General features: G+C 39.8%; 1 protein-coding gene across 3 annotated transcripts in view; it reads left to right on the top strand.

Moving 5' to 3' along the window:
* The window catches only part of PTPRG (protein tyrosine phosphatase receptor type G), a 501,503-nt gene that overhangs the window by 397,137 nt on the left and 91,706 nt on the right, over positions 1 to 12,660 (top strand). For all 3 annotated transcript variants that reach the window (XM_088473430.1, XM_088473429.1, XM_088473431.1), the window contains one exon: positions 10,839 to 10,971. In XM_088473430.1, the coding sequence (XP_088329556.1) occupies positions 10,839 to 10,971 (133 nt within the window). The remainder of the gene's footprint in view (positions 1 to 10,838; positions 10,972 to 12,660) is intronic.

Raw genomic sequence — 12,660 nt, 5'->3', positions numbered from 1 at the left:
CCTCGGTGTCAAACAAGACATTGTGACCCCTTTGTTCGTCTTTAATAATCACCTGGCCCTGGAGTTTGGGTGCAGCCATTTTCCTTGCAGCTCCTGTAACTAACAATGACCTCATGCGTCTGTGATATGAAGTATTTTGACCACAGCATATTTTATTGGCTGCTTTTATCGGTAGTGGCTCATTAATGGATTTTCAGGCCAAACATTTAAGCAAGACTGTGCAGCAAGGCACTTTAATGTTCATGGGTAGCAAATATCTCCATTAATCATTGACTTTGTGCAGTAATTTGTATGACTTTATAATTAACTTTATCCAACCGGCATGAACACAGATCTGTGCTAACATTTACTTCTAATGTCTTACCTACTAGAAATTTCTGAGTGCGCATCTCTTTGTTTAAAAATATATATCTATTTATTTAGTAGAAAAGTTTAGGTCATTCTGAAGCCTTTAGAAACACAAACCCTTCTATACCTTTTGTATTTGCGTATTTATTTTAATTCTCTAGTTATTTTGCGGTCATCCTACCTAGTAGGTAACACAAAATAATTGCCAGCTCTTTATACACAAAACGAAAAGTAGTCTTTAGGGGGGTATCCACTTAGCGATTTTTATTAACGGTTGAACGATAACGAACGTTCAATTGTTTGCAAGAGTGTCTAAAACGTCCAGCGATGCGCGTGCCCGCTGGTCGTTTAGACATCTATCATCTTTCCAACATGTGGGTCAACCTGACGATATTGTCAGGTTCAGCATGTTTCCAGATGATGGATGACCCTGCACTGAACGACTGCTCGTTCAGTGCAGGCTCATCACACGACTGACAAACGACTGAATGATTACAATGTCGTAATCGTGCAGTCGTTTTCAGATCTTGTAGTGGATACCCGCCTTTACTGCAATTTCCAGGAGAAGTGACTTTGGGGTATATTTACTAAAGTGCTGGTGTTAGAAGAGGAGATGTTGCCCATAGCAACCAATCAGATTCTAGCTATTATCTTCTAGAAGGTGCTAGAGACATGATAAATAACTGGTTGCTATGGGCAACAATCATTTCTAAAAACCTGCACTTTAGTAAAATATAGATTGACTGAATTATCTATTACTCTACCTAACCTACTCAGTGTTCAGAGATTGGCCCCAATTACCTACCAACACAATTGTCAATAAGTTATGCTAGTGATGTTATTAAAAAGTATAATGTGTAAATACTCCCAGCAATACAAATATGTAAAAAAAAAATAAACTCTGTAGCGCCCCCAGTTCACATTATGCTGAGCAGAAACCGCAGTTCACATTATGACACAGTGCTCCCAATGCTGGTGATGTAGCTATGTGTGGGGCACCACTCGTGAGAAGGGGCCCCATAGCAACCATCACGGCTGATGTGGTGTTAATTTGGCACTGCTGTGGGGCCAGTTCAATTAGGGGCAATGCATGGCCGATGTTAGCCTTGTGCCATTGGAACTTTGGCAAGAGCACCCTTCATTACCCCATTTTCTCCCTTAAATTACACATTTCAGTTCGCAGTCCCATAGGGGTGCGGTTTAAAGTGCACATTTTAAGGGCAACCATAGGGATGTGAACATCATTGTACATAATTGAATCAACCCCTGTGATTGCTGAAATAATTCATTTTAGCTTTTCTATAAGGGACTGCTAAACATAAATGAGCCCATATGGGAGCGGATCTCGCAGCATTGCGACTTACTGGGAGACCTGCTTAATTAGGCCATACATGTGCAGTCACTGTATATTACACAGGCTCTGACTGATAACAACTATTTACAGCCAATTTGGGTATCATTCATCCACGTTACCATTCCGAATTGCTGCATGTATGGACAGCTTTAAATGCACATAGATTCCTAGAAAATAACTAGTGTAATGATCACAATATATAGGGCTACAGATTTCGGAAACTTGTCAGAAGTGTGCTTGCTGGAGGCTTTTCCGGGTGGCCAAGAGCACCCACCACCCGATTTTTCAGGAGCCTCCCGGCTATTCCGGGAGATCAGGCAAGTGTGGTTTTACCTCCACCATCAGAGGTGGCACTGATAGAAGTTCTTATTTGTGGCATATAAGATACAGAAAACAGACACTGTATGCACGGTGAAAACTGTATAATAATAATAAACAAATAAAATCTTTATCTTCTACTACACATTTGTCTGTCAACATTCCATCCAAATGTTTTATATAATTATTTATTTTTGGTAGTGGCCCGTTGGTTAAGGAGTAGAACGTTTTTCATTAAGGGAGGCTTTCAGCGTCCGTGAATAGTAACATGCAGCTATGTCTTTTCTGCATCATGAGTCTAATATTATTTTATTACGATCTGTCTATAGATAATTGCCATTTGGCAAGATTTTCTTTCTACTCGTTGAATATTATTGTGTGTTTTTGTTTTTCCAACCCCTGCAGTGAACAGATTGTAAATAACTGTATAAAGAAATTACTTTCTAGCAGCTAAACTTGTAACTGGAGAAACATTCACACCTAAAAACCAAATAATTACATGTTTACGATAATAATGTTTTGGGGTTTTTTAGTAGTCTTTTGCACATTTGGATTCTTCTCGCTGGTTTGTATAGAGCTTGTGTAGAATTTTCCCAAGGTTTGTTTTTCTCATTGGGAAAACCAATAATGATTTTTTTCTTTTATTTTTTAGCGTAATATTATTCATTCAGACTCCTGGTCCAGTCAGATTAGCAGAAATAGTGAGGGTACAGTATCTCGCTATGATAAAGTAATGGAAAGACGAGGATAAAACATGAAGCCGTGTGTCCCGGCTTTTTGTTTCAGAATGACGAGCCCCCAAAATATTAAGAAATTTTGAATCAATTTATTTTATGGAGTTGTAGTAGCGTCGTTATAAGCTATGTGACTCTGCTGTGTAATCATATAGTATAGGCCTAGGTTATTGTGGCAAAATGTATGTAATTGAAATGTGATTTTGATATTGCAATTTTTTTTTTGTTTTATAACTCTTGCTTTTGAACTTTTTGGGTGAACTTCATGTTTAACTTTTGGACAGGCTGATGTACTTTATGTACGATTCTTTCTATCACTATGAAGAGGAAGCAGTTTCTCTGTCCTGTCAGTCATTTTATGGCTCCTCCCATAACGGGCAGGTCTAGTCATCAATACCCGTCTCCGTGAAACAGGACTGAAAATTTAGGCTGACTATGGGGGAGATTTAATAAGCCTTTTATAAAGAGAACAAGTGGGATGCGTTACCCCTAGTACATTCTATAAAATAAAAGCTAGTATCTAGACTCTACAAAGGGTTTACTAAATCTCCCTCTTTAGGAGCGAACTTTGTACATACTTTACAGAAGTACCTTTTGGAAGATATTTTTTAAATAAGCTTTAAACCCCAACCACCCAAGCTCGCTCAGTACTTATCTGTCCTAGCTATAGTGAAGTATTGCAGTATTTTTGCAGACTTGTGTTTGGAATTATATTGAGACAGGCAAACAGAATATTACTACACACAAACTTGCTGATTCGCCTGCTCCTCCTGGTCGCGGCGCCCCATCTAGAACCTGGGGGAGGGGGGCAGAGGGAACGACTGTCACCCCTAGCAGTAATTATAACACTTTCCTACACCTATAGTTTTGTACAGCTCATTTTTGCATCACATTGTCATTTTCCAGCGATTTTATGCTGGTCCAAGTGCACAGATTGACCAAAGAGTATAAATTAATATATTTATGATCCTGTCGCTAAAAAGCCTCTGACCAGGAACACAAAGAAAAATACAAAGTGTATAAAAAATGTATAAAATGTTGTAAATGTGTAGTAACGGGACTGGTCGGTTAGAATTTTATCATTACTGATGAACTTGTAAGAAATTTCTATTTGCAGTGAATTCTGTATTGTAACATATTGAGGTTCATAAATAAAGGTCTCAATACTTTCATTTGCTTAATGCTCTTTCATTTCAAGCATTTTTCGCTCCATCTTTTCCTTTGCCGGACCCTTCCAATCCCCCCTTCCCCTCCGAGTCATCATGCTGGGCTCATATTGCACCAATCTTCCAAGCAATAACGGAATGTGACCTCCGGTGACTTAGGACCCAGCATTACATATCATATGCAGCACCACTAGGCTTTGTGTGATTTGATGGCTGTGACAAAACAAGGTATTACAACGCACAGTCTACAAAATAAAAACATTCGTTTAAATGTCATCAATCATCAAAGAAAAATCCTGGAATTTTTTTTTCTAGGATCTAATTTAATAAGCGCCATCATAGTGTAGAGACATAGCAGTGCCCGATTTTCTGTGCACCATTATTCTGATTATTATTTTTAGTAACGACAGTAATAAAAATTATTGTATAAACATTTTTGATTGTTCTTTTTTGACTACTTGCAGCCTGTTCTGCCTTATTTTAAAGTCTCCCTTTCCGTGATAGTACATGTAATCTATGTAAACTCAAGGAAGTGCTGAGGTGATCTGTCTTAAACAGTAGATCATTCTAAAGGTGCGTACACACTAGATGATTTTTTTTAAAGGGTATTGCCGATAACGACACATCGTTACGACAGTTTCGTTTAATCGTCTAGCGTATATCGTTAAACGATGCGCGCTCCGGCAGGCCGTCAATGATATCACCAGTTGCTTGTACTCTTTAGAACAATCTGGGGATATCGTTAGCGATGGCATCCTTTCCAATGCACCATGGCCCTGTTCCCCATTGCAGTTCTCGCCAGCATTGGCAAGTGTGTATGCTCTTACCGGTGCCGGCACCCCTGCCGCTGACTATATCGCTGGGTACACACATCGTTTCGTGTGTACCCAGCTTAACTAAGTTTCCCAAACTACAGTCCAGGTTTTAAGGATATCAATGGAGGAGCGCAGGTGGTTGAATCAAATTGACTGAGATACTAATTAATACCCCTTTCACATCGCTAATTGCGGGTCGCACCCGGGATTTGTGCACGCGCCGATCCCGGGTGTGACCCGCCTGAGACCCCTGGCGGCCCAACCCGGCACTAGTGCCGTGTCTAAGACGCAATCGGCGTCACGTGATGAACCCGAGTTGAAATGCCGGGTCTCTCGACCCGGGTTATTGTAACTGGCCCCTTTCACACTGCACAGTAACCCGGGTTGCTGCGCGTTCCTGTGCAGTACCCTGGGTTATTTGATGCCAATGTGAAAAAGGGGTATTAATCACCTGTGCTCAAGCATGGATATCCTTAAAACCTGGACTGTAATGACGCAGTTTGGGAAACTCTATTCTAACTAATCCTCAAAATAAAAGCAAGACATCTGACCTGTTAACTATTTATGATCCTGATATAAAGGTTCAGTTAAAGAAAAAAAAAACTTCCATAAAGATGGACATAACTCGTCATATAAAGGGGATATTGTTGTCCAGACAGATTTGTTTATGGTCATTGTCCTGACATTTTATAAAAGTTCTGCTTTGTGTAGATACAATAGTTTCCAAGTTACAGGCCTGATCTGATTTCCTTTCGTATTAAAAGACCACAAACATGAAAACAAATCTGCCCAGAGGATAAGCTTTAAGGGGAGTGTGGGGGGTCTCTAACAAAAAGTTGTGTTGTACAGTCCCTTTAACTGTAAACTGGGAAATAGTGAACCCAAGTCCCCATACCACTCTGCAATCTACCCTTTTTCTTAGACCACTATTTCAAAAAGCAACCAGTCGACTATGCGCCAACCCTCTAAGGTTCTTGCCAAGTTCCGGAATGGTATTTGTTGGGGTTCCATCGCATCTGGAGTGCGCCTGCAACAACTAGCGCTTCAACAGCCCTTTCTAGTATACAGTATCGCTCTCCATCCTAATTTTTCAGTGTATGTTGATAAATTTAAGGAAGAATTACATGATCAATTTGAAATCCTGATTGTTAGATTAAAGCAGCAATCTCACATAGATTTTTTCTTTTTCGTAAATATAAAGTACCTGATTGAAGCGAGCATTACATTATCTTTTTCAAAAGCTCTCTGGATGGCAAACAAAAGTGGCTGACAGTCACTGTATGCAGGATCACAGCCTTCAGCATATCATATGATGGCAGAGGGGTGGAAAGGGAGGATGTCACAGTGCAGACCGAGCTCCGAAGGGAGTTCCCAAGCCTCTCTGCTCACTACATAATATGCTGTGTTACTGTCTGTCATGGTAGAATTATAAATTAATCCAGAAAAAAAAGTCAATTGCCAATATTCGTCTTATAGCCAGCCACAGTATTTTTTTTTCTCCTCTTCATGTGATTACTGCTTCAATGCAGCCTCTCTCTGCTCCCCTCCATCCTCCTTTTCTATCCTCCTCCTGCACTAAGTAAAATTTAGCCTCATATTCTTGTTGTGGAAATGTGGTTAGTGCGAGATTTAAAAATACATTACAAATTAATGATAGCATGTCTAACTTTTACAGCCATATTTATTAACACCAATAAAAACTCTTTCATAAGAATGCCACAAAAAATTAGCACATGGCGCCATTTCAACTTCATCTAATGATTTTTAACAGCCCGCTACACTTCTGAAATTTCAATTCCTGAGGGAATGCAATCACATTTTTATAAAAATCTATAGGCCTAGGACTGAAAAGACGCAGAGGTCTTACATATACAATTAATTTTAAGTAGTTTAAAATGTTGCTAAATGTAAATTGCAAGCTGATATTTTTTTATTATTATTTACTAAAGAGTTCTAACAACAATCACTGAAAATGTTCGAGATTGGGTTTGATAATGGGGGAAGCACTTTTCCCTTGGCACAACACACCGTACCTTATTGAAGAACAGTGTGCGAAACATCTTGATATATTGCATGGCGTGATAAATTGCTAGGTAATGTTTCATATAGCCTCTTATTTTATGTTCCGTAACCCTTTAATATGTAGTCTTGTGTTCTGTGCTGTTAGCTGTTTACATTTCTTAATTGTGGTATTTGCTGCTCGTTTTATCAGTATTTCCTACTGCATCAATCTGTTATGGTGTGGTTTTAGGCATCCACTGTGCATTATATAAACCACCAGACTTGGGCAACCTATGGCTGGACTACATGACCCAGCTTGCCATACCTAAGCTTGCAGGGGGGGGGGGGGGGGGTTGGGTTACTGGGACTTATAGTTCCAGAATAACTGGCAAGCTACAGGTTGCCTACATCTAGTGGAACACTGGCAACATTTCGATCAATTGGTTTGTCAGACATTTTTCGCATACCTTTGAGTTATTGGGGATTAACCAAATTCATATATATGGATTGCATATTAAAATTGAGCAGGAGGGGTCAAAATTATATATGGATTAGTGCACTCTAAAGTAAACTTATTAGATATTAGAAGTTGGTGAGGAGTTCTGTAGCCATCAGCTTTGTGCTTTTGGACAGGTTACCGTGGTGACATCCATAATAATTTTCACCAAGAGATGAATGATTGCTTAGAATTCACAGATGTCTCTTAAGAACACTGAAGTGATGTCATCGCTTGTAAAGAGGTGATGACATCAAATGTGTTAATACAAATGGTAACACCACTTGTGTATTATAGTCTCTCTTAAAATTTACAACTGTGTCCTGCTCCCCTGCCACACTAGAGTTGGTTAGATCTGTGGCCTGCACAGATTGCTCCACGTGAGTTCACTTATCTCCATGTGGACAGCGCCTATGCAAGTGGATCAGAGACTTGCGCAAGAATATGTCTGAATCATTTTCTTACCACCTCCTACGATATAGGTCACTGCTGTCCACGTAGCCAGCATAGAATTGAACAGATCACTGCCACGCTATTCTTCAGATTAGCCTTGTTGAGTCGCTATCTATTTGAAGGTGTTTGAGAAAACGCTCATGTCACTGAGCTGTCTGTACAGCAAATCAATGCTTTTGTTGCAGGAACTTGGCGCTTAAACTACTTCCTTTAGACCAGTGATTCTCAAACTCTGTTCTCAGGACTCCACACAGGTCATGTTTTGCAGGTCACCCAGCAGCTACACAGGTGTATTCATTGCTCACTGACACATTTTAAAAGATCCACAGGTGGAGATAATTTCACATGCGATTCTTTGAGGAGACCTGGAAAACATGCACTGTTTGGGGTCCTGAGGACTGAGTTTGAGAACCTGTGCTTTAGACTAACAAAATCTATTAATAGACTTCAAACAATGTTCACCAAGCGACCAAGCCTAATCTGTACAGTTTTTCTATGTTGTACCTAATTCCTATTGAAATTTCCATCTGCATGTGTGTTTCAGAATTTAGTCATCGTTGTACCTGTCTTTTTCTCTGTATGTGTGTTTTGAAACCTTTTTCCATGTCCACAGCCCAACAACCTAGGTCTCTTCTGCTGATGTGGGTCCTCGTGTCTGTCTTTTCTTGATGTCCATGTTCCGTTCACTGATGGAAAATATAAATGGCTCCACTGGTAGCTCCCTTTTATATATACTCTAAAACCATCTACTGGAGTTGTCCTTAGTGGTGGTAGTCCCTCCTGTGACACCTTCAGTCTTCTCAAGATATATGCCTACAAAACCACTACCATATCCTGCTCTATGGGCATCACTTCCTGGAGTACATACAAGACTTTGGCGGTTTGTATCCAACCTTCTAAAGAGGACAAGTAGAGCTGATAGCCATAGCAGCCATTCTATCATTTATAGAATGTATTAGCTAAATCACAAGCATCTGATTTGTTCCTAAACCTGTCCTCTTTAAAAGGTTTGATACATTTCCCCCTTTGTGTTGTAGATTTTTATCTGATTGCATCCTATGAAGTGCTCTGTTTCTGGTTTCTCCATACTATCAGTCTTGGTGGTCAATACTTGATAACAGTGGTGGTTCCACAAGATTGGTCGCCACCATCCGCCTTGAGGAGGAGGCAAAGTTTATGTTGAAACATTTCATGTGAGCATCACTTATGATTGTAACTGCTAGATAAGGTTTCTCTATTGTCTAACTGGACACACAACACCAGGGGGTAGATGTACTGTACTAAAGATTCTAAAACTGAAAAGTGGGGCTGTTTCCTACAGCAACCAATTAGATTCTCTCTATCATTTTCTAGGATGCAAAAAAGAAAAGAAATGCTAACTATAATCTGATTGCTATGGGCAACACCTCCACTTTGAATTTTTAGAAACTTTAGTAAATCTATGAATTAATGTCTGTATTGAAGACATTATATGCAAATTACATTTTAAATAAATATGGACAAAAAAACAGTTGTTGAAAATGGTATATTAATTTAGCTTTTCATTCATAATAATTACCTTCAGCTCCCATTGTTGGCATTGTATATAGTGCTGATTTAAAGATGCTTTTGTTTTTTTCTTTATTTTTTTTTTTTTCCTTTTTCTGCTTTTGACTTTTTTTTTTTTTTTTGCCTGCTTTTATTTTTTTAAGTAGAGGTTGTTTAAAAGCAGTAGTGGAACCAGTGGGATCCCTACAGTCTTACTGGTGTATAACAGGAGGATGGCAGAGGCCCCAATTAGCATTTTGTCCAAGCTATCTAGCATTTTAAACTGAATAACACACTAATTATAAAAACTTTATATAAGAGGACCCCTCTGAGAGGTTATGGGTCCTCTTTAATAAAATAAGCCCTGTAGCCAAAGCTTCAGTAACTCAGAGAATCAACTCCGATGTTTGCTTTCATTTGCTAAATGAAACTGTTTGCTATGGATTACAACACATTTGAGCACATAGCACCAGTTTATTAAATATGACCTACTGTGAATTCTACCCATCCCTGTATGCTAATTAAGCTGAATCTGTGTCATGTTACATTAGACACTACCATACTAATTAATTTTTGGAAGTGTCTAAAAGTCAGCTTTCGCCTCGGTTGAAAATCCTCACTAACCCCGTGCATCGTGCTGATTATCCCCCTGCAAGACTTGTCTTTTAAAGGGCAGATGCTGTAGCTGCTGATAACTGGCCTAGATTTGCAAACAGAATAATCCCATGCTGATCTGTCATCTTTCTTCCCAGTCCCCCTCTATACATTCTGACCAGTGCGGATCCCCATCACCTCTCTGGTTTTCCACCAGTTGCTTGTTTATTGGATTCTGCAGACTTGCTGTGTGACACCTGGTAACGTTGCGTAATTAGTGCATTTGCAAGATTTATAATGGGTCTGTAATAGACTTTCCCCATTAATAAATGCCGTGGTAGTAAATTATAACACTACAGTAGGTGAAGTAGAGATCTGATTGATACATCTCTCAGGATTATGCGATTTCATGTGGGAAATGTTTGACAATCCCTAAAATACATTTATCAATATAATAGACCGAAATATGTCCTGCTAATGTCTAACTTTCCGAGATCTACTAATATCTTAACAATACTAAACTCTACAGCGCAACAATTATGCTTTCTGCAATAAGACATTGTCTGAACTATATACTGTATAGATTTAATATTCATTCTATGGCGACAGTTCAGTTAGGCTTAATGTGGCTAAACCGTGCACTCGTGGTACCCCCATATAAAAATCCACGAGGCCGGGGCGGGATCTGGCAACACCACACCGTTACAACGACATCTTGACCTTTTGTAAACGCAGCCAAATACAATTTCCATCAGGATCCCAACCTACTTGCCAGCAATAGGTACAGACTTGGGGGGGGGGGGGGTGAACCTTCCATACAGGAGACTTTCTATGAAAGAATAAGGATCCATCCAGGTTGGAGCAGTCATGCTTATTTGGTGAGATACATTATGGTGTATTGGATTCATTTGGCATTGGATAGAATAACCCTTTTAGCTACCCAACAAGGAGGGGACATGGGGACAGCTGGTGACTATTGAAGTGCCGTCTTGTTTTGTTTATATGTTTATTTCTTATAACTTTACTTGGCAGATGACCAGTATAACTCGAGCATGGCGAGCCGTCCCTCTTCCAGCAAGATGGAGTGGATCGTACCATTGATGGTCGTCTCAGCTTTAACATTGTTCTGCTTGATTCTGCTGATAGCAGTCTTGGTCTACTGGAGGTGAGTCCTTACCTTTCCTGGGAAATCATTGCTACTTTCATGATAACTGATGTGGTCAATAGGGTGATGTGTCTGTCACCATGGATATTGCAAAGTCTGTGAAGGTCAAGGCCACAAGTTGACTTGTATCATCCAGGGCATGACTTGTATCATCCCATCTCTGCAGATTGTAATGACCTGTTATTCCTTCTAATACACACGTGTTTCTGTCATGGATGCTGAAGCTTTGAAGTTGCCACCTATTATACAGATAGGGTTGGGTACGAGATGCCGGCGGTCAGAATACCGACCCAATCAGGTAAGTGTCCTAACACTAACCTCTAACCCACCTTTACCGCAGCCTAACCCTAACCTTCCCCATAACCCTAATACTTACCGTTGGTACTCTGAGCGCGGGCATCCCGACCACCCGGATGATAACTACATCCCATGCAGATACTCTATACAAGAGGTTGTGCAGAAATTAACATTGCTGTGTATTTTTTAAAATAATAAATAGGATTTAATGTGTGCAATCGCAGCTTTAGTGTTTCAAATGAGGGCTCTACCCCGTCCATCTAGAAAGCTCCATCAAACTGACTAGCTTGTGAGGTTAACCAAGGTGGCCTGGCTAATGTTAACGATATCCAGGCTACAGATTTTTTGCATAATGTGCAGACAATGGTAAGGTGCAGATCTAGCTTATACGTTTTCCAGCTCAGACTTTACCTAGACCCGGAGGGAGGATGTGCTGAGATTTAAGTATAGTATTTTCATTTTTGATGTAATATTTCTTGACTCTCTGCCAGGGTACAGTATAACGTGTGTCTAAAACGCTCCGGCATTCAAATTTCCAGAACTAATTTAAATGTCAACTTTTTACCCCCGCGCTGGGCGTGAGCTGCGGCGATGTATTCTAACATGTCATTCCGCTCAGTCAGCTGTGATTAGGGCTCTTTGTAAGAGGTTTTCAATTGCATCCTGCTTGGCATTTAGAGTTTGTTGTGACTCTTGAAGCAGACAGGGATAGCCAGCAAGTTTGCTGCATATGAAGTGCCCATTTTTACATATTCCTTCCCAGTAATGGCGTATTAGCATAAGGCCTATTTACATATTTATCTGCCAATAAAAAGCCAATAGGAGATATTACTAATAAGTTCTATACCTACAGTTAAGCACACTCATGCACCAGAAAAAAATTATTAGCTTGTACCATTATCAGTGAATATTTTGTTGAAGTGACCACAATGCTAATCTTATTAATAATGTGCATTGCAAAAGTTGTCCCTTGACCGGTTCTCTAATTAAGGGGTATATTTACTAAAGTCATACTTGCCTACTTTTGAAACAGCATTTCAGGAAGAATGTGAAAGCAGCACCTATGAGCGCGGCAGTAAAGTGGGCGTGTACTGCTACATCTGAGGCATGTACTGCTACATCTGAGACGTGTCATAATACTGACTTACATCCAAATGTAAACTAGACCCAACGCTGTCAGTAAAATCTATTTGTTGATGAAAACACACTGATACAATTGAGAAAGTGCATGTAGCCATAGGGATCATTGTGCCTTATATCCAATGCAGGGAAATTATACTAATGATCCCATTTGAATGTATATATATTCTGGGGTTTGTTATTTAATATAACCGCTACATAATGGGGGTAAGGTGCATGTATGACTAAAGTGCAGGTTTATAGAAGTCTAGA

This window comes from Taudactylus pleione, unplaced genomic scaffold, assembly GCF_031769625.1.
Source record: "Taudactylus pleione unplaced genomic scaffold, aTauple2 ptg000135l, whole genome shotgun sequence".
NCBI lineage: Eukaryota > Metazoa > Chordata > Amphibia > Anura > Myobatrachidae > Taudactylus > Taudactylus pleione.
The sequence above is the reverse complement of the archived record's forward strand: the minus strand, read 5'-3'. Positions and strand labels throughout refer to the sequence as shown.